A 22,018-nucleotide genomic window follows, 5' to 3' on the forward strand; every position below is an offset into this window, starting at 1 on the left:
AATAATTGTTCCTTTGAAAGAATGGTCATACTTGCCCTAATATGTTTTAAATCTCTTTTCCTTCAAAGTTTAGTCCTCAAGATAAACTTCTCCTCATTATAGAATCTGACTGTGTTAAGCATTGCAGCTCAGCAGTGTCTGGTGGGTAATTCAGGAAGAGCACTGGGTTATTTTGCCTAGATTTCTTCACCATTTGTGTTTATTTTTGGTTGTGAAGCCATTTTCTTTTTTCTTTTCTTTTTGATTATGGCTCCTATCTGCTGGTGTCCAAATTAATTATTATTCTTTACAACTCTGGTATAACCCTACTGAAATCAGCATGAGTAAAGACGGCAGAATATCACCCTGAGTGTCTAGAGCCTTTTGATGGAAGTCACATAGTTTTGCCTGAGATTTTACTACTGGTGCATCCTGATGTCCAAATCTCTTATGACATGCTCAGTGTCACTGCCTAAATAGTTGCTTATCAGTCAGGAAATAGAAAGCCCCTCTGTTCTTGAGGTTTAATTACTTCTTGTTTGTGATAACATCACGTGCAGAAATAGATAAGTGAAACCAAAGTGCACTGTCTGCCCATGTTTGTTTCCATCCAGTGTGCACAGTTTACTTTCTGTCCCATGTACTTACATTGCTGCATGTTAAGATTTTCCTCTGAGTCTGAACAGCTGTTGTCTGAGAATGAATGACTGAGAAATAACCCTTATCATGATAATGGAGCTTTAGATGGGGCAGGTACAAGCCACCATCCTGACTGGGGAGCATTTTACTCCCACTGTGCACTTATTTTGCTTTGGTGTAATGAGTACAGTAGTTGCAGGGCCCTGTGGATATAAAACAGATCTAAAGTAATCCCCTCAGCATGATCAGATGGCTCTCCTAAAAGTAATTAGCACAGCACGAGCTAGAAATGCCTCGTGAATGGTGAGCGGGATGACATTAAACAGCTGTCAAGTGCAGCTAATTCTCATTCCAGATAGTTTTTAGGGGTTTCTAAAATGCACTGGTTATTGTTTTCACTCCCTCAGAATCCTGTACATTTGGAGTCTGGTACAGTCCTAAACAGCCTGACCTTACAGTGGAGGGATAAATATAATTGCATCCAAAAAATATGTTAAAAGACCATTAACGTTGAAAATCAAGTACTTGAAAGTTAGGAAAAGCCAGAATTTAGGCTGTGCAACCTTAATTCACCCCTCTTATGTGTATGCATTATGATATTGTCTTTAATTATATAAGCACGCACTTTTTTTTCCCCTGAGACAACCCCTACCTCACTCAGTGCACAGGATGGACCTTCTCTGGGAACAAATCGGGGTTGTGTACAAGAAAGCTGTTGTCTGTGGGATCCCTGACTCACTAATTACAGACATTGGAAGGTATGTAGTGAAGAAGGCAGGGGATTGCAGGAAGTGGACGGAGGATCTCTTGTGGCTAAGGCAAATTGAATGCTGCCTTAGGGGATTCGATTCTCCCTGTCTCAGTGATAGAATTCTTATATGATGTAAAGCTCTAAACTTTCCATAGGCAGCCACTGTGTATTCCTTGTCCTCTGTATACTTAGCTTCAGACAGCTGGGGTCTGATTGCAGAAGTGCCGAGCATTCACAACTGCATCAGATGTGAAAGCTCTGCTCTGAACATATAAAGTGCTTCAAAATGTTAACTAGTCCAGGAAACCAGGCCCTAGGCTTCCCAAATTGGGTACCCAAAATTAGTTGGCACTTTTGAAAATTTTGGCTTTAATACATGTTCCTCATATGTTTAATGGGGTAATAATCCTATTTTACTTCACCTCACAGGAGTGCTGTAAAGATTAATTCATTAATGCTAATGAAGAATAAGGATAATATGCTCAGCGCATGATATAAAAACCCAAGAGGGGATTAATAATTCTGTCTTCAGAGCAGGGTTGAGATGGTGTGAGGTAAATAAGCGATGGGGCCACCCAGTGAATGATGAAGATAAAAAGAATTAAATGGCTACCTATTCACCATGCTCTATTCATCCTTTGCACTGAATGAGGCTGGGGTCCTGTGACAAAAATAGTATGTGATCATATAATCAATTCTAATGCCTAAGCACAAGGGGGCTTGATTGAGGTTGCATGGGCAACCTTAACTCTGGCATTTTCTAACTTCTGACTGCTTGACTTTGTAACCTGAATGTGCCTTTTAATGTAGTTTCCTATGTTGTTGTTGTTTTTTAAGTGAACAATCAGAAGTTTTACCATGTGGAACCATATTGACCCCACACGTGGGTCATCAGCAGGGCTGGGATATTTAGATTCACAGCACAGCACCTCTGGAGCTAATGAAGTAACGGGCAGCCACAGAAGGTTGTTATTGTCTATGTGGCCTTCTCACTAGGGAGGGATGGAGACGCACACTTTGCCAGTGGCTTTCACAGCTATTTGCCAGACAGCAAAGGAACATTGAGACTCAGGGCTTGTCGGTTCCATTCCAGCTCTGGAGAGCTGGTGCTTTAGTGGTTACAGACCGTGTGCCCCCAGCCTCCCCTTGTTCCCCTCAGCTCCTATCTCTCCACTCTCTCATCTCCTGCCTGTCCCACCACCCCCATCTCGTTTCCTCCTCCTCTTTAGCTCCTGCCTTTCCCTCCTTACTCAGCCTCTATTCTCCTCCACCCTGGACTCCCGCCCCTTCCCCAAGATTAGGAAGACCCAGCACACCATGGCTGGAATGAATGCAAGACTGGCTTTCTTTCCTGTTTACAAAGATGCCCCCTAATGGTCACTCTGAATGTTGACATCTTTCAGGAGAGGGGTGATCAAACTTTTTTCCAAACTTATCGTTAAGCACCACGCCAGTGTGTGCAACCGGGATCAAATACCAACACCAAACAGCCCCGAGAAGGACAGGGCAGGCTTCAGGCACCTTCAGCCTTGTGTCAGGGTGGCCCTATTGAACTGTCAAGCCCTAATGTCATCGTTCAGGAATGCAGGAAGAACATCTGTCTGTTGCTGGACAGCTCCGCACTTGCAGGCAGTTGGCAAGAGAGCTCCATCCCCTTCCCTTCTCCACTCCCTGCCCCCAAACTCTGCACACCCCTAGCTGGCTGGCACTGCCCCCCTCTTGAGCCCCAGCCAAGACCGGAGATGTCTCTGAGCCGTGGGAGGGTTTGAGAGAATGAGCAGGTGGGGGTGGGCTGAGGCCAGCGGGAAACTGAGAACAGAAACAGAAACAAAGCAGGAGCCCTGCGCTTGGAGGGAGCCCCGGCTGCTGGAGCCAGGGCACTCCTGCACAAGCCCCGCCTGGAGCTGGCAGGGACCAAGCCCGGTAACTGACCTGCAGTCTGAGCTCCCCCCGCACCTGAGCAGAGCACACCCTGACAGGTTGGGCTGACTCAAGGTGGGCAGAGGGCTTGCAAGCATGGGCAAGAGGAGGAGCCTGGGTGTGTCTAGCCACGCATGGGGAGGGGCTGTTTTGCACTGTGCTGGGGGGAGATCCTGACCTGGGTCTGCTCCTGGCTTTGCCTGGGCCAGCTACAAGCGTGGGGCTATTGTTAGGTGGGGGGGGTCTGTTCTGGGGGTAACGCTGAGCCTCTAGCAGGCAGGGTTGGTGTTTGTGCAGAGGTGTGTGGCTAGGACCTGGGATCCCTTCCCCCACCCTGACACGGGGGAAAGGATCTGGAGAACAGGCTGGAGGCTCTGCGGGGGACAGGTGGGGTGTTGTTCACAGGTGCAGTCGCGGGGTAGCTAGCCGGGTGTACTGGAGATCTGCCTGGTAACGCAACCAGGGGCCCGCGGCTCCAAGGGCTGATTCCTGCAGGCCCCCTCACAAAGCAGAGCCGAGGTGTGCTAGCCCATTGCTGCGCGGCCCCCTTTTCCTGAGAATCTGTCAGCCCAGCCGGGAGCTCCTGGCTTCCTACACTACACACCATGCAGGCCGCATGTACCGTAGAAGCTCAGAGTTACCAACACCTCAGGAATGTTTCTTGTTTCTTGACGTTAGCAAAGCTTTTGACACGGTCTCCCACAGTATTCTTGTCAGCAAGTTAAGGAAGTATGGGCTGGATGAATGCACTACAAGGTGGGTAGAAAGCTGGCTAGATTGTCGGGCTCAACGGGTAGTGATCAATGGCTCCATGTCTAGTTGGCAGCCGGTATCAAGTGGAGTACCCCAAGGGTCGGTCCTGGGGCCAGTTTTGTTCAATATCTTCATAAATGATCTGGAGGATGGTGTGGATTGCACTCTCAGCAAATTTGCGGATGATACTAAACTGGGAGGAGTGGTAGATACGCTGGAGGGGAGGGATAGGATACAGAAGGACCTAGACAAATTGGAGGATTGGGCCAAAAGAAATCTGATGAGGTTCAATAAGGATAAGTGCAGGGTCCTGAACTTAGGACGGAAGAACCCAATGCACAGCTACAGACTAGGGACCGAATGGCTAGGCAGCAGTTCTGCGGAAAAGGACCTAGGGGTGACAGTGGATGAGAAGCTGGATATGAGTCAGCAGTGTGCCCTTGTTGCCAAGAAGGCCAATGGCATTTTGGGATGTATAAGTAGGGGCATAGCGAGCAGATCGAGGGATGTGATCGTTCCCCTCTATTCGACATTGGTGAGGCCTCATCTGGAGTACTGTGTCCAGTTTTGGGCCCCACACTTCAAGAAGGATGTGGATAAATTGGAGAGAGTCCAGCGAAGGGCAACAAAAATGATTAGGGGACTGGAACACATGAGTTATGAGGAGAGGCTGAGGGAGCTGGGCTTGTTTAGCCTGCAGAAGAGAAGAATGAGGGGGGATTTGATAGCTGCTTTCAACTACCTGAAAGGGGGTTCCAAAGAGGATGGCTCTAGACTGTTCTCAATGGTAGCAGATGACAGAACGAGGAGTAATGGTCTCAAGTTGCAGTGGGGGAGGTTTAGATTGGATATTAGGAAAAACTTTTTCACTAAGAGGGTGGTGAAACACTGGAATGCGTTACCTAGGGAGGTGGTAGAATCTCCTTCCTTAGAGGTTTTTAAGGTCAGGCTTGACAAAGCCCTGGCTGGGATGATTTAACTGGGAGTTGGTCCTGCTTTGAGCAGGGGGTTGGACTAGATGACCTTCTGGGGTCCCTTCCAACCCTGATATTCTATGATTCTATGATTCTATGAATGGAGGCTGTTGTAATGCTGAAATGTTCATAACTCTGAACAAAACATGATGGTTGTTCTCCCAAACCTTTACACTGAACATGGACTTAATACATCTTTGAAACTTTACTATGCAGAAGAAAAATGCTATTTCCCCTTTATTCTTTCAGTAGTTTATGTTTAAACAATAGTGTATTTGCTTCTCTTTTTGGGGGGGGGGGGATAGTTTTTGCTGCTGCCTGATTGCCTACTGGCCAGTTCGTAACTCTGAGGTTCTACTATACGTGTAGCTACATACCACAGTGAAAAGCATACCATGTCCACCGTGCAGTGTGTAGCTACACATGAGTGAAAGGCTCTGGGAGAGGGGCTTCAGCTGCTCCCCACTGCCAGAGCCTTGCACTGTGGTGGGGAAGGGTTAAAGCAGCGGGGAGCTGGCAGCCTTTCCCTGCTGCCAGTGGCTTTCCCACCAGTGGGGAAGGGCTCCAGCAATGGGAGGCAGAGGGACACTACACTGCTAAAAAGCTTGGGCCAGTAAAGAACAGGTGGGTACATACCCACCCTCTTCAGCTGTGTCTTTATTCGCCTGGTTTAGTCTGTGCCTCACTCTCTATGCTGCTATTGATACCTATGTTGGGTAGCTAGTCATGTATGTACCTAAATGTTGCCAAAGAATTTTGCACAGTAGATGCACTCTCAAGGATCTGACTCTGTCAAAATCCCCCTTCTAATCATTTTGTATTGATCTTCCTTGTTCACTAGTCTTGAAGATCCCTGAAAATGGCCAAGTATCGTTCATAGACGTTTCTGACTTTGTCAGTTTTATCCAGCTCTTTGCAGTGACTTGGCTCAGTAATTCATCTGCCTCTTCAGTTCTTGCAGGTGTCTGTCTCTGACTGGTAAACAGGGCCAGCTCCAGGCACCAGCAAACCAAGTAAATGTAAAGGGGCAGCAATCTGCCCTCGGCGGTGGCGGGAATTTGGCGGCCGCACCATCACTCCGCCTCCGTGTTCAGCGGGCAGGATTCTGCCTCCCCGTTTGGCGGCAAGGTTTTGGGGAGTTTTTTGGCCGCTTGGGGTGGCAAAAATGCTGGAGCCAGCCCTGCTGGTAAAGTAGTAGGCACAGTACTTACAATACCTGTGAGTGGCAGCTCCTGTTTACAAACTCACTGTGGTGGGTCTGGGATTAAAGAATGAAGAATTTAGTTTTAATCTCCTACATTTTTCAGATTATGTATGATATCCAATGATGGCGAGAGAGAGGAATCTAAGAGAGAGCCTTCTAAACACACTGGAAAGCCTCTTGGCAGATGAGTCTGACAGGTTTAAACACAGATTATCATATATTGATTATGATGGAAGAGACTATCCCCAGATGTCAGCTGGAGGAGGCCAATACTCGGTTTAAACTTGTGGATCTGCTGTGTACCTTCTATTGTGAAGATGGTGCAGTGAATGTAGCTATTTGTGTTCTCACCCAGATCAATATGAGAGATGCTGCTGCTAAACTCACAGAGAAAGGGAAGAAAACCTACAGTGACTGCAACATCTTGGCCTCTCTCCTTCAGGTGTAGAAGAAACAGCAGCAAACTAAGAAAGAACAGGTTCCAAATCCTAAGGAAACCTGAAAATGTCCAAGTAGCCCATGATACAGTTATTTTCTAGTGTGGGAGATTGGGTAGATTCTCTATTAATAGAATAGCTCTTACTGCCGTATCTATGGATTTCCCCATTTTAAGGATTGCTGTCATGAGTCCCTTTATCTCTTGCTGTATTTACTAACTTATTGTCCATGGGGTTCATAATGTATGGACATGGGACATGTTCATAATACTTTCATTATATAAATGCAGCAGGCCAGATCTTGGCCATGCCTCTGGCTGCTCTGTTCAGGCACTGCAAAGCTGCCTCAAGCGGGTAGCTGGGAATCTCTCTGATCTAGTCAGTTCTGACACCCTCATCCTTGCCCTGGCACAGGGCTATGTGATGTGGGTTAAAGGGCATTGTGACGGGGCACACTCACCTCTCACAAGCACCCCCTTGGCCAAGTGCACATGCCTGCACTCTCTCAATTTGTCCCTGTTCCAGGATAGGGCAGTGCCTCAGGGCTCCCTCCCTGGAGACAAGGTCTTTGGCCTTTCTGGTCACAGCTCTCCAGCAGGGCCATTATGGTTCAGTTCCCCCTTTGTGGTGCCTCAATGTCCAGGCCACTCCCCCCAAGTGGCGAATGGAGGGACCAAGGCCTGCTCACCACTCCTAGTCCCAGCCCAGGGAACATGTAGATAGCAGCCATCCACTGGTCCCTTTATGTTGCACCACTGCTTTAATTCCCTGGGCCACTTCCCCATGGCCCCACATCACCCCCTTATCTCAGGGCCTTCCTAATGGAGTCCCAGCAACCAGCTCCGGGTTCCTCCTCAGGGGCAGCGAGTTATATGGGCCCATGGTGCAAATTAATTCCAATTCAGCAGTCTCTCGTTGGAGTCTGTTTTTGAAGTCTCTTTGTTGTAATATTGCGACTTTTAGAGGCTCATTCACCTGCACATCTACCAATGTGATGTATGCCATCATATGCCAGCAATGCCCCTCTGCCATGTACATTGGTCAAACTGGACAGTCTCTGCGTAAAAGAATAAATGGACAGAAATCAGATGTCAAGAATTATAACATTCATAAACCAGTCGGAGAACACTTCAATCTCTCTGGTCACTCGATCTCTGACCTAAAAGTCGCAATATTACAACAAAAAGACTTCAAAAACAGACTCCAATGAGAGACTGCTGAATTGGAATTAATTTGCAAACTGGATATAATTAACTTAGGCTTGAATAGAGACTGGGAGTGGATGAGTCATTACACAAAGTAAAACTATTTCCTCATGTTTATTTCCCCCCCACCACCCGTTCCTCAGACGTTCTTGTTAACTGCTGGAAATCGCCCAGCTTGATTATCACTACAAAAGGTTTTCCTTCTCTCTCCCCCCCCTCCCCCCCCCCCCCCCCCGCTGGTAATAGCTCATCTGAAGTGATCACTCTCCTTACAGTGTGTATGATAACACCCATTTTTTCATGTTCTGTGTGTATATAAATCTCCTCACTGTATTTTCCACTGAATGCATCCGATGAAGTGAGCTGTAGCTCACGAAAGCTTATGCACAAATAAATTGGTTAGTCTCTAAGGTGCCATAAGTCCTCCTTTTCTTTTTGTGAATACAGACTAACACAGCTGCTACTCTGAAACATTTGTGTACTAGATACATTTTTTAATTGGGGGATTTGCAGTGAACTGAAACTGCAGAATAGCTCATGTGTAGTATATGATCACAGCATCCAAGGTGCTATTTTAATGTTCAGGAAATAAAAATCTGTCTCCAGAGAACAACACAGAAAATTTCTGTTCTCTCATTTTAGGGGACAACCAAAGTGATCGAGTATTTACCTGCTCTGTCAAGCAGTGGAGGATCCAAACTGTAAATTAAAGAAACTACAGTAAGAAACTAATGCCTTCTTTTTAAAATCCCCATGTTACTGCTGTTATCCTGGAAATTCTACAGCCGTGCCGCTCTCTGTACCATGGCTGCTGTTTGCAACTACCTCTAACTACTTAGGAATGTGTTTAAATTTCCATTTAATATGTGTGGAATTGGCATAAGGGCTTATGGTCACCTTAGCAGTTCAATGACATTTAACCCAATTACCAAAGAGATGAGGGAGAGAGACAGAGGTAAGCAATGCAGCCAGAAGAAATTGTTGGAGCTCAGGAAAGACTCCAGAGGCTAGAGAAAAGATCTGTCCCCTGTATGGAATTTTAAGATGTCTGTCACCATGGTATCTAAGCCCTGTAAGTATCCTCGAGTAACAATCCATGTAATAACCACCTATCCTCATTTGATCTTGAGGCTTCTCCCTGATTCATAGGTGGGTTTGGTGTTGTGGGATTGTTTTGTGCGAAGAAGAGGTGAGAAGGGGAATAGCAGTTTGTCTCTCTTTACCTCCAGCCCCCTCTCTCTCCTCTTCTTACACTCTCATCCCTCACTGTCTGCATCTCCTGCTGACCCTGGTGGTCTTACTGGAAAAGGCTTTGGCAAAGACGATCTTGCATTTTGCTCTGAACGTGGCCAATCCAAGGCTCACTCTGATCCCCTCTGACAAGGGAATTCTATGGCCAGGGTCTAGCGGCTGAGTTGTTCCGCAGGGCGTTGGATGGATAAGCAGTCTCTGAGGTTAGGTCTATGCTAGAGACTGTTGGCCTTGCCAGCAGCAGCATAGCTCCCTGCCACCCCGTCACCCGGCACATCCACACACACAAGTGCTCACATCAGCCTTGCTCAGAGCCAATCTCTTGCAATCACTTCCTGTCCACCACCGCGTCCCACAAACACCCCCAACCCTGGACTAACAAAGACAGATGGAATAAGAAATATAATGTGATAGCATCTGAATTTCAAAAACATATCAACTTGGAAAAATATTGCTTTGATCCCTTGGAAATTCTTTTGAAAAATGTAAAGGCAAAATCAGGGGCTAGCTAGCACTGCCATGGCATGCCCATGCTCATCTACCTCCCATAATGCACTGCTCTCACTGAAGGGTTGCCATGGCTGTCTGTTCATTGTCTCATCAGCAACTTCCACTCCTGAGATCTGCAAAGTAGAACACAGAGCAGGGTAATTAATTAATGATTTAACAGCTAGATGACCTCTCTACTCCCACACCCCAACTAAATCCACTTTTCCATCGTCCACTCATTGCTGCCATCCTCCCCCAAGAGGCTGCACATCACCCAGAGACCTAGTCCAGTAGGTGGGGGAGAACTTGGGTAAGAATTCTGAGCTACAGGGAGGACCCCTGAGGGATATTTGTCCTCTGGGCCCAGAGAACTCTCCTCTCTCTCTCCAAAAGGGAAACACAGGATAGAAAGGACCTGTTAGTTCAGCTACAAAACCAAACCATGAAACAACAAAACAAGGACTGGAAAAAACAAACATAAAACTAACAAAACTACTAAAGAAATGAATAAAATCCAACCCCTCACCTGGCCTCTAAAAATGGTCGAGCGTTGATTTCTTGCAGACTGGGAGGGCGGTGTGGGTGGGCACAGGCTGAATGGCCTAAGAGCAGCTGTAGAGTCTTTACGGTTTTGAAAGACATCATCCGTTTGACACTGAACAATCCCAACCCTTTAAAAGAGGTGTCCTCAGTCATGATCTTGACGGATGGACGAAGACTTGAACTCTTCAGCCATGAGACTCTACTCATAAGTACTGTGGGCACGGCTCAGTAGCCAAGGCACCATCCTTGGAATAAAAGGCATGTGTAGCTGCTTGCTGACCTTCAAAAACAACCCACTTCCATGTACTTCTCAAACAGCTCCCAGATGCTGGCAAGGAAAGGATGGGAAGGGTGATTTCCATGTGAGGAAATCATAATTGGCCAGCACTTCCTGGTGGTTGGCCATCTGCACCTAGGGTGCGGCAAGAGAAGACATATTTCTGGCTAGAAGATCCAGGCATCTGTTAGCAGCTGTTACAACCAGTGACGAGGTGGGAATAGAAAGATTCAAACTTGTTTGGAGGGCCCTGATGGAGGCACCTTGCCCACATAGAGATGGGAGGTGATTGCTGGTGTGAGTCTGAAGATATTTAGCTGGCTCCAGGATACCTTCATTACAGAAACAATAAATGATCCCAGTTGTTTAGACTAATCAGTATCCGAAAGGTGGTGCTTTTCTGTTTCTTGTACCATAGACGGCTATATCAAGATCATCTGCATGGCTTCCAAAAAAACTCTTGTAAACTTTTAAATGTATCTGCTGGAGCTCCTGGGAAAGACGATCTCACAGATCCTTCAGGGAATGAAGATGTTGTCCCTTTTCCTTCTTACTTACTATTATTAACTCATGCTCCACCCCAATTAAACAACAAAACACGGGACTAACAAAACTGCACCAGTCACCACACATGCAAAGAAGTGAATGTTCCGTCCCATTCCTCAACGCTGTGTTTCATGCCTTTTAGATGTAAAACTTCTAGGGAGGGATTGTCTCACTCACTCAGTGCACAGCACCCAGCATACTGGAGCCGCAATCTTGATTGGTGCTTTGGGGCACTGCCACAATATAAATGCGTAAGGATGATGGAAGGAGATCTTTATTAACATCCTCTTCAAACCTTCCTCACATGCTGCTGAGAATTCTGTGAGGCTGTGGCCACGAGGGAGGAGGCCACGACATGGGAGAGGGATGGTCTCTGGGTGTGAATCTTCACTGGAGTCGAACCTTGAAGAGAAGGCTTCCTTGGAGACTGACAGTATGATCTGCCCCATGGATGGGGGAAGCCCACACAGGCTAATAGGTCCATGAAGGCATGGAAACGTGAGGCTGAGGTGGCCCTGGAGTGCCCCATGAAGGAATAGATCCCCAAGATGGGGCCTCTAAAGGTCTCAAAGCACCCTGGTCAGAGGCAGCACTAAGGGACAAGGGATAAGGGACACTTCCTGACTCTGGATACCTTCAGTATGGGCCTCAACCTCCATGGGTACTAGGCTGGCACAAAGGACCATTTCCCCTGAGAGTTGCTTCAGAGCTGTAGAATTCAGAGATGTAACAGGCGAATTCACTGACAGTAACCATGGAGGAGGGAAAGGAAAACTAGCATGAGCACCATAGACACCGTTGATGTCACAGGCTAGACTCTGCCTGGCACAGAAAGAGGCAGCAGGTGACATTGTGTTGCTAAATCTGCAGCCCTACTGATGCCAGGGCTTCACCACAGCAGGGCCACCCAATGCTAAGAAACCACTAGCTATCCACTGACCTTTGGTACCATGTTTACTAGCCTTCCTCACAGATCGGTGGGAGTGAGATGACCTGCCGGGTCTGCGCCACTTCTCCTTTTACTGCCTCTTCTCCCTGCCTAGAAAGGGGGAATCCTGACACCAGGTAGCTGATGTTCAGTCAGATCTCAGGGCCTTCATCACAGGACAGAGTCACAGAGACTCAGCACTGACCTTCAGTTCAGAGCCTTTCCATGGACTGTTGGCCAGCTTCATCAGATATGCCTGGCACTCAGCTTGGCTAATTGGGATTGGGGTTCCCCCAACTCCTCACCTCATGTCAATGGTACAGGGGTCTCAACTGGACCCTGAGAGCTCCTCCATGAGAAGAGGTTTGAGGCTGCCTCTCTGAGTGCTAGCTGTGAATGAAAGACAGACTGACCTCCTCTCAGGACTGTATGTTTTGCCTGGGCACTTCAGATCCTGAACGTGGTGATACATAATGTAGTGGCATGACTCAAATCTCATCTCCTTACTACGTTCAGCCAGCCTCCTTGGCCATTGTCCCCCCCCCCCCCCCTCAAAAAAAAATCTTCGGGGAAAACAAAAAGTCCAGTGAGTTAAGCCAGTCTCCAAGGAGGCGGAGGAAGGGAAGAGTCAGGGTAACTCAGCAGAGCTATATCCACCCACGTGTCCTGCAGTGTCACTGAAAAGGAGGCAGGCAGTTAGTTTTGACTCAGTAGACATTTTTTAACTAAAGAAAATATTGAGTATTAAATTCCCATCAGGAAAGGGAATGTCCTAAGGAGGACAAAATAAGTATAGACTCATTTCTCAAGTGATTGTCCACACAGCATGCTCCCCATGTGCATCAGGTTCTTTGAACAGCAGTGTCTGTTGGGGCCACACCTGGGCCCTGGGTGTGCTTTGACACCTACCCAGCTGAAGGCATAAAGGACAGAGCAGGCCCCACTGCCCCTCAATTCCTTTTTACCACCCATGGCTCTGAAGTGCAACACTTGCAGTGTTTGTGTCCCTTGCTCACTGCGTGACTTAGTGATAGGTGTGTTATAGATAAACTAGAGTACACAAGCTCTCTTCAGTTTCCTTTGCCTGTTGGCTTAACAAAAAATCTAAATAGCTTTTATCCCTCCCCTTTTGCCACCCTGTACAAGGGTCCTACCCCCGGTACAACTTTCTACATCGTAGCAGACTCATGCCCTTGCCTTATCTATCTCAGGGAGGGACGTGTACCAGAATATCACTCGGTGCATCATTCCTTCCCAACGTGCACTCAGAAGGCTCAGGAGAAAGGGTCAAGCTCTTTTTGCTTGAGAAATCTTTATGCAAGGTACCTTAACTGCGTATTTCCTGGTTTTCTGATAGCTCCTCCTCTCTCTCCGCCACCTGTCAGAGCAGCTGTGATGAGCCCCACACATGCCATGATCGTTCTTCTCTGCATTGCTCTCTCCTTCAGGTTGAACGGATGCTTCCTCAGCATCACTAGCTGTTGGAGTCTTGCTGCTGTTCTCAGAACCAACCAGAGCCTGACAGAGCTGGACCTGGGTTATAATCAGTATATAGGAGGTTCCGGAGAGCAACTGCTGTGTGAGGGACTGAAACACCCAAACTGCAAATCACAGAGACTGGGGTAAGTAGCATTTCGCCTCCTCAGTGTATTTACAGGTGTCCTCTATGTAAAGTGCTTGACAGGGTGGGTGTGACTCTAGTGTCTGAGCCCGACACTAGTGTCTCACCACTATAGGATTGGAGACTTCTCTCCCCCCATACTGTCCTCAGGGGCCCTTCTTTCTCTCCCAGACTTTGTGGGCTCCCCTCCCCTTTTGGTAGAGTGACATAGTTTCAAAGCAACTACTGGTATGGAGGAAGCTGTGCAAGGGCCAGTTCTGGTGGGTGGTGGGTCTCGGACACGTGTGCAGGATTTAGCAGTTGTTGTGAGTGGAGAGGGATCAGTCGGGGGAGCCAAGGAATCTCCCTGTGAGACTTTGAGGAAGGGCGAAGTAGCATTATGTGACAGACATGCTTGTGGGTGGTCCTTGAGCTGCATATGGAGATAAGCAGCCAACTGCTACCATAGTTCCCAGCTTAGCTGGCTGGCAGATCCATCAGGAGCCCAGACTGCAGGGGATTTACAGAACACAGCCAAACTTCTGTTTATAACCCCACAAGGGACCCTGGAACAGGCCCTGTGAACAAGCTCATATGGTTGCTCTCCTCAAATCTCAGAGATCCCCTTTCTCATGGGACTCATCTCCTCCCTTTGATCCCTGGTCTCAATGGAAAGTGGGTGTGATGCTGCCAGTGCTAGGCCTGGCAGTGCCTCTCCTCCCCAGGCCTGATGGTCAGAGCTGGGAGCTGGTGGAAGAGACAGATAGACAGACAGCTGCATTCGGCAGGCGAGCAACCGAACTAGTGCCAGGGACAACGAGGAGCAGAATCTCCCAGCTCCTGCTCTAAGCCTGGCCCAGCTGCCCAGGGAGGTGGTTCCCCCTACAGCCTCCCTGTAGTGATGGGCCTGCTGTGACTAGGTTGTCCCATTATGGGGCTGATCTGTCCCAAGTCCAGTTGGATTGGTTGAGAGCTGAGTGGGTGGATCTTAAGGGCCAGCCTTCTCCCCAGGCTGAATTCTGGTTGGTGGGTGGAAAGGGCTGGACAGTGCTTAGGGAGGAAGAATTACCAGAACCGTTATTTCTTATTGGCCAATGGCAGAGGTTTTGGGGGGTTGAAATTGCTGGTCCATTCTCAGTGCTGATTGGTCAGGGTGGAGTGCAAGCAATGAGGCTTAAGCAGGATGTCACACCCAACATTGGTTTTTCATTGGCCAAGGGATGGGTCTTAGGACAGGGTCTAGGGCAGGACTTCTGGCCTATTTTTTATGCTGATTGGGCAGAGGGGCTGGTGGGTGTGGCCACCTGCTATAACAGCTGTGATGAGTCCCGTTCATGCTGTGATTGCTTTTCTTGGTGTTTTCTCTCTCCTGCAGGTTGTGGTCTCAAGGGTGCCAGCTGTGGGTATCTCACCGCTGTTCTCAGAATCAGCCAGAGCTTGACGGAGCTGGAGCTGCGTGATAATGTTTCTCTGGGATATTCTGGAGTGCAGCTGCTGTGTGAGGGACTGAAACATCCAAATTGCAAACTGCAGAGACTGCGGTAAGTAACATTTGGCTTCCTCTATATATTTACAGGTGTCCTCTACGTAACGTGCTCGCCAGCATGTGTGGCTGGTGTCTGCTTCCTGTAATGACATCAAGTAACATTCAATTACTGCCCACGCTGAATGATCACAAGTCTGAAATCTCAGTCACAAGGCTCTCATGGATGTACCAAATACTCTAATGTGCTGAATACCTTATCCCTAAGCCCAGGATCTGCAATTACTCCTCAAACTCCTCCATCATCACTTGGTTCAGCTGGGCACCCAGAAAATTCTCTCTCAGGAAAATAGTGTCCTCTGGTAGCAATAAACCCATTCCTGGGGTCCAGCTGGAAGATCACACAGCATTGTTTTAACACTCAGTTAGCCCACTGGAGCAAGACTCTTCAGTCTACAGCTCCAGGACCCAGGAGCTACTGCTGCATAGACGCACAAACTTTGAGATGGACTTTCCTGCTTAGAGAGTCACAACCAATCAAAAATGGCTACTGTGAGAAGACCATTTTTCACTACCAGAGATGCAGTCCCTGGTCAGAAGTGCTCCTTGAAGCTCCACCATCAGGCAGAGGCTAATGTAAGGGCCCCCTGGTGTCAGCACTGCTCTGCTGCTCTCTTTCAGGTGCTCCGATATCACAGGGTGTGACTCAGGATTGCCTTCTTGGCCCTTCTCCCCAGGGCCTGGCAGGAGATGAGGCACATCTAGCCATTGGATCTGTCTATCACAGTGGCGTCAGACCTGTGGTCTGCAAGCCACTTTTGGTCCTGGAGGCTCTAAACAGTCCTGCTTCGTTATTGTAAGGTGATTCATTTGAAAACTGGCAATGTATTGTGACAGAAACAATGGACTTTAGAACTGCATAAAAACTACCCAAATTTACATAAAGTGGTGCCTAATGGTACAAGGGCTTCCAGTTCCTCCCCTGCAAAAAATCAACTGTCAATCAACTAAGTCACGGTAAAACCTAAAGTAGACCTAGTCAAAGGGGGCCCCTGGACTCCCTCAGCTACAGGCTCCAGCCCTGGGATCCTACCCCACAAGCAGAAGTGTGTTTTCTCTAATGCCTCCTTTGTGTGGCATCAGGTTTGCTGCAAGAGGGAAAATTTTCAGCTTATATATTGGTCTTTGAAAAGGTCACCATTGTTTCTGTGGAGAAAACATAGCCTTGCCCAGTAAGGGCTCCCTATCTGGGAAAGGCTATGAAGGGTACAAGAGTGATCAAAGACAACAAAGTCTGAGAAGCTGGGAATAATGGGGGACTTCAACAACCCTTGTCTAAAATGGTCAAGTATTCAGTGCAAGGTTTAGAGATGCAATTTCTTGACACCTTCAACGACTGCTTCTTGGAACGGTTAGTAGCAGGGGACACATGCAGAGAGGGTACTCATGACTTCATCCAAAGTAAGACTCTGTGTGAGAAGTAATGATACTTGAGCCACTAAGTAACCGTGACCACAGTATAATTAAATTCAACATCCATGGGGGGAAGGGTGATATTAAACTTTAGAAAGGCAGATTTAATAAAACGAGGAAGTCAAAAGTCAAGACATTAAAATTAGATTTTGCATAGAGGTTGCAACAACAGAGTCTGTAAAGGCCCACACGCCTCAAATCAGAGAGGGATGCAAAATGACAAGAGCAAATCCCCAACGCTATAAAAACAAACAGCAAGAAGTTCTTTAAATACGTCAGAAGCAGGAAGCTTGCATGGAAATCAGTGGGTCCACTGGACCCCCAGGGGATACAGGGAGCAATTATGTAGGATAAGGACACTGAAGAGAGGCTAAATTATTTCTTTGCCTCAATCTTCAGTGATTGTTGGGGAGACACCAGCGCCAGCCATGGTCAGTAATAGAGATGGAGAACTATGAGAGGAGACGGTATTGGAACAAACTGATAAACTAGAGCAACAAGTCCACAGGTGCTGTGCCGCTAAGGGTTCTGAAGGAGTTGAAGAATGACGTGGCTGACGTAGTTATTGCCCCAGAGGATCGGAAGGTAATAAATGTTGAACCTATATTTGCAGACAGCATGGAGCAGAGGAACAAACTACAGGGCTAGCAGCCATAAATCCCTGCCATCTATTCCCGCTTCTGCCAGTGACGGACTTGAACAACATTTTGCGCTTAGGTCGAACTTTACAACATAATTTATTCAGTCCCCAGGCCACTCTTTTGAGACAGGTCAATGTTGTTATCCCCATTTTACTGGTAAGGGAGATTTTACCGGAGTGTCCCAAGATGTCCCAGTGATACATTCTGTGATCCAGGCCCAGGCTTCCCTCATATGTAGCCACTTAACCTCGATGGCTGAACCCTTTATAACTACAAACTTCCCATAGCAATTCCGTAGGCCAAGAAACACCCTCTCCCCACCACCATCCCCTTCAGAGGCATTTATTGATTGTGGAGCCAGCACAAGAGCATGTAGTTTACTGGGATCACTTGGTCCCTGAGATCACGTGTCCCAGTTGTGGAACATGTTACAAGGAGCACTAGGTGGGATTCACTGCAAACCCTTCATTTTACAAGCACTGTAAACCCCATCTCTGGCCTTCGCAAGTGGGTCTGATACAGGGAGGGGAGGAAGATCATTTCTCAAGCACCCAGAAAATCCCTCTGGAAGCGCGGAACCCAATGGTGCTAAAGAGACAGGCTGTGGAAGTGGGTTGCGCATCATATCTGTGGTGTTAAGTGATCACTAGTGCTTAGGTTCTTATTCGGTGTCCAGCTCCAAACAGGTTGTGCAGAACAACAAGAGCCTACCACAGCCCCATTCAGACTCTCTGTCTAGGAAGCTGAGCCCTTCCCAGTCCCCAGTGCCCCGAAATCATGAGCAATATAAATAGCTGAGAGTTTGACTGAGCAAAATAGGGTAACTTGTCTTCTTGTTTGAGGAGGTTTCAGCTCCCACATCAGGGCTGATAGCTTTATGCACTGGGGAATGTTTTGGGGAAAGGCAGGGGCGCTTATATAGAACCTTAGATTTCATTTGCTTGAGCAGAAAGGAACCAGAATACCAGCACTGGGAGAGGGTTTGAACTGTTCCTTGGTGTCTTTTAAGATTCTCCAGCCCATTGCAAATGCTCCCACATGCTGGTCCCCTTCCTGCAGCTCATCTGAACATTCCCTTGTGGAGCCCGGACTGACAGAGCCAGGGGCACGTGGATAGCAATTCACACAGGGGCCTTTGGTGCCAATATCCCGCAGCCCTGCTAGAGCCCTGTGACTGGTCTCTTCTAAATGAACCATCCCCTTCCACACAGATGCTGACATCAGAGAGGGAACCGCAGCAAACAGGGAGTGATTGTATGTTTCTGTCTTGGGCAGGTTGGGGCATTGCAGTCTCACAGCCGCTTGTTGTGGGGATCTCTCCTCTGCTTCCTGCACCAGCCAGCGCCTGACAGAGCTGGAACTGGAGAATAAAAAGCTGGGAGATTCCCATGTGCAGCTGCTGTGGGAGGGACCTCCAGACTGCAAAAAGCTGAAGATACAGTAACAGCTGGTTTTCTAAATAGCCTGGGCTCAGCCCACCTGAGAAATCACCTCTCTTCCTGTGCCAGGCTGCCACAGCTGGGAGGTTTGAACTGGGTCCCGTTTGTTATAAAAGAGAAGGGCCAGCTTGCATGGCACTTACCGGGAGGACTCCAGGACTCTGTAATTTGCATCCCCTGTGGTACAAAATAGCTTGCAAATATTCCAGACATGCAGCAAAAGACACCTGTTTAATTTGGAGAGGGCTGCTTCCCAGAAGGATGTAGGGGTAGAAAGGAATTTTTTTGTAGAGCTCTTGTTTGACTGTTTATTTTAAGGCTGCTGAGGGGGTTGACTATCGTATTAATTATGTGTTAGGGGCCTTGAGTTTTGCACAGGTGTATCTATTTAAATTGAAATAAAATTATTTCTCTCTATTGTCTCTAAATTAGTAATCTCTTTGGAGAAACATGTTGATAAGTGACAGGAAATACAGAGAATGGGGCCCAAACAAGTAGTTATTTTGCTCTCTGTCTATATCTGTCTCCTACAGGTTGCAGAGTTGCAGTCTTACAACTACCAGTTGTGGGGATCTCTCCTCTGTTTTCAGCACCAGCCAGACCCTGACAGAGTTAGACCTGAAGAACAACACTATCAGAGATTCAGGCGTGCAGCTGCTGTGTGAGGGACTGAAACATCCCAACTGCAAACTACAGAAACTAGGGTAAGGAACAGCTGATTTCCTCTAGTCTGCGCTAGTAAACATTGCACTATGATGGTTTCAGCTCTTTCTCCGGGGATCACAGCTTACTATGAATGCACCAACAACTCTTGAAAAACACCCTACTCTTCCCAAGGAGTGGGAAAGAGGCCACTTGCTGTGTGGATCTGTTATCTGCTAATAAATGAGTTGGATCACACAATGATACTTCATACATGTAACCCTTCTGCCCATCAGAGTTGGCAGCAACAAGGGCCGGGTTCAACATCTAGGGGATTCATTCCAATAACACAATGCAAACCGGCTCGAGCCCCCACCCAGTGATCTGGGACAAATATATACCACCCCCGCTGGGCGCCTCCAAGAGGCAATACTTCCCCTCTCGCAAGCACATATTAAAAGGCTTTTTGCTACACTCAGACTAACAGAGAGAAACAATGTGGCATTATGTTGGGGAAACACCACCAACAGGATTCATAACACAACCCCTGAGCAAAAAAAAAAACCCACCCCAAGCAAATTGGGGCATGCCCTTTCCCTTTGGTTCTTGAGTCCAGCAACCCCAAATCACCCAAAGTCCCAAAAGTCCAATGACCCAAAAGTCTCTGTCCCTGGTCAGGACAGCCCCAGAGTTCAAAAGTTTATCTACAGAGCTTTACCTCCCAACCTGGGTGGAGATGGGGGCAGAGGTAAGAGGCACCTTACATGATCTGAAGCTGACCGCCCCACAGCTCCATAGGCCTTCGCTCCGCTCCGCCAGCCACCCCACAAACTGCTTTGCTCAGCTCTGCGGCCCACATGCAGCTCCCACCGTCCCACGGACTGCCCCACCAGCCAATCCACGAACTGCTCCGCGTCGCGTCGCGTCCTACAAGCAGCTCCCGCTGTCCAATGATCTGCTCCACCAGCCTGTCCACAAGGTACTCCAGCCGTCCCGCAAACTGCTCCACAATATATCTTCAGGCTCCCACACTACTTAACACAACACTCAGTGATTTCAGCTCTTAGTCAGCTCAGCTCTTTAGTGAATTCAGCTTGTAGCAGGGGAGCGTCAGTGGTGGTGCACTATTAGCCCAAAGTGAGCTCAGCAGCCTATAACTAGATTTCTAATGAAATCAAAATTAGCTCTGATATTCTACAGTGGAGAGAGGAGGAAGTGCAATTAGCATGTAAGTCCATCACCAAGGGACCCATACCACCAAGTATTAATACTTGTCCCCAGCCTCTCTCCCTTCACAGAGTTTTGGAACCCATGACCCTTGCCTAGCGAGTGCTACTTAGGTGATGGTGAGTCCCTCCACCATAACAAAAGGCCAAGTACAGTTCCAAGCACAGTTCCCATAATCAGGGTAATAACAATTTATTCTTCCTGCCCCAATAACAGAGACACTGGGGATCCCACAGCAGCCAAAGTGACCATTTGGGCAGCTATGGCCTCATTCTAGGCGGAGTGGGTGTGCCTATGCAAATGAGATCAGCCCCTGAAGTTCTTTTCCACAACTTGCCACACTCACCACCAGATGTCAGGGTGGAGCTCATCCTGACACTGCTTACATACACTATAAACGCAGTGCATTTTAAAGTAGGTACTTGGGTTATTTTACTCACTAAGTGTGAAGGCGAACACAGTTATAGGAGACTTTCACAGTTTGATTAGAATAACCCTTTACCATCACCACAAGAACTAATCCTGGGACAAAGCCTGATAATTAGACAAAGAGGGAAAAGGAAGTGGGAAGGACTAAAATGACTAAGAAATGAACCAGGAACCATCATTAGCTGGGGACTGTCTATAGGGGCAGTCCCCGTACTTTGTCCTTCACCCCTCTCTTCCTCGGCCTGCCCATCTCTCTAGGCACTGGCAGGTCCGCTTAGCTCTGCAGGTCCAATTGCCTGGTCAGGCAACAATTCCAGGCAGCTATAAATGATTGTGAAGCTCTTTAGTTGATGAAAATCCCAGAGTAGGAGCTTAAGTGCCATTTCGGTCCAGCCCAGACACCTGGCTGAGTGGTTACAACATTCTCTTGGAGCTGTGGATTTAAATCTCTGTGCTGCAAGCCTGGCTTCTTCATCGCCAGAGACTGGGAAGGAAATGAACCAGAGAGGAGAAAATGAGGAGGGATGGATGTGAGTGAATGGAAGTCTGTTCTGTGGCATTTGGGGCTAGTAATACCAGTCCTCGATACCTCACCTGCATTTTAGTTCTGTGAGACAACAACAGGTTCCTTTCACAGACTCAGCAACGGCAGCTTTCACAATTAAGGTTGCATGGGCACCCTTTGTCTGGCATTTCCTACATTCTCAGTGTTTGACTTTGCAGCCTTAATGTTCTTTTAACATGAGTTTGGTTTGTTTTTTGATGTACATCAAGGGCCTAGTGCTTCCTGTAGGTGTCTTTCTTATCATTTAAATCACAATAAATCAACAAAATGATTCCTCTCCGCTGTCTCCAAATTAAGAATCTTTGTAGAGATACACAAGGCTACCAAGACAGGGAAGCACAGAGAATGGGGCACACTAGACAGTCATTTTACTCTCTGTATATCCGTCTCCCACAGGTTGTATGCCTGCAGTTTCACAGCTGCTTGCTGCGGGGACCTCTCCTGTGTTCTCAGCACCCGCCAGGCCCTGACAGAGCTGAACATAGGGGGGAACAAACTTGGAGAGTCAGGCGTGCAGCTGCTGTGTGAGGGGCTGAAACATCCCAACTGCAGACTGCAGAAACTAATGTAAGTAACAGCTGGCTCCCTTTAGCCTGTTAACAGGGTGGTGTTGTGAGTTACAC

The 22,018-nt window shown here is 47.8% G+C and overlaps 2 protein-coding genes across 4 annotated transcripts in view; one reads left to right on the forward strand and one right to left on the reverse strand.

The window, feature by feature from the left end:
* LOC140912511 (NACHT, LRR and PYD domains-containing protein 12-like) overlaps nucleotides 1-12,416 on the reverse strand; it is a 75,081-nt gene extending 62,665 nt beyond the window's left edge. For 2 of the 3 annotated variants that reach the window (XM_073347000.1, XM_073346999.1), the window contains exons 1-3: nucleotides 10,129-12,416; nucleotides 9,656-9,736; nucleotides 8,533-8,561 (exon numbers count right to left, since the gene is read on the reverse strand). The gene's annotated coding sequence lies outside the window, so the exon portion shown is untranslated. The remainder of the gene's footprint in view (nucleotides 1-8,532; nucleotides 8,562-9,655; nucleotides 9,737-10,128) is intronic. The other variant, XM_073347001.1, reaches the window with a different exon arrangement.
* RNH1 (ribonuclease/angiogenin inhibitor 1) overlaps nucleotides 1,288-22,018 on the forward strand; it is a 60,473-nt gene continuing 39,742 nt past the window's right edge. The window contains exons 1-7 of the mRNA XM_073350313.1: nucleotides 1,288-1,376; nucleotides 13,345-13,475; nucleotides 14,872-15,037; nucleotides 15,661-15,678; nucleotides 18,432-18,533; nucleotides 19,066-19,236; nucleotides 21,792-21,962. Coding sequence (XP_073206414.1) covers nucleotides 1,288-1,376; nucleotides 13,345-13,475; nucleotides 14,872-15,037; nucleotides 15,661-15,678; nucleotides 18,432-18,533; nucleotides 19,066-19,236; nucleotides 21,792-21,962 — 848 coding nt within the window. The remainder of the gene's footprint in view (nucleotides 1,377-13,344; nucleotides 13,476-14,871; nucleotides 15,038-15,660; nucleotides 15,679-18,431; nucleotides 18,534-19,065; nucleotides 19,237-21,791; nucleotides 21,963-22,018) is intronic.

This window comes from Lepidochelys kempii, chromosome 6 (genome assembly GCF_965140265.1).
Source record: "Lepidochelys kempii isolate rLepKem1 chromosome 6, rLepKem1.hap2, whole genome shotgun sequence".
Lineage (NCBI taxonomy): Eukaryota > Metazoa > Chordata > Testudines > Cheloniidae > Lepidochelys > Lepidochelys kempii.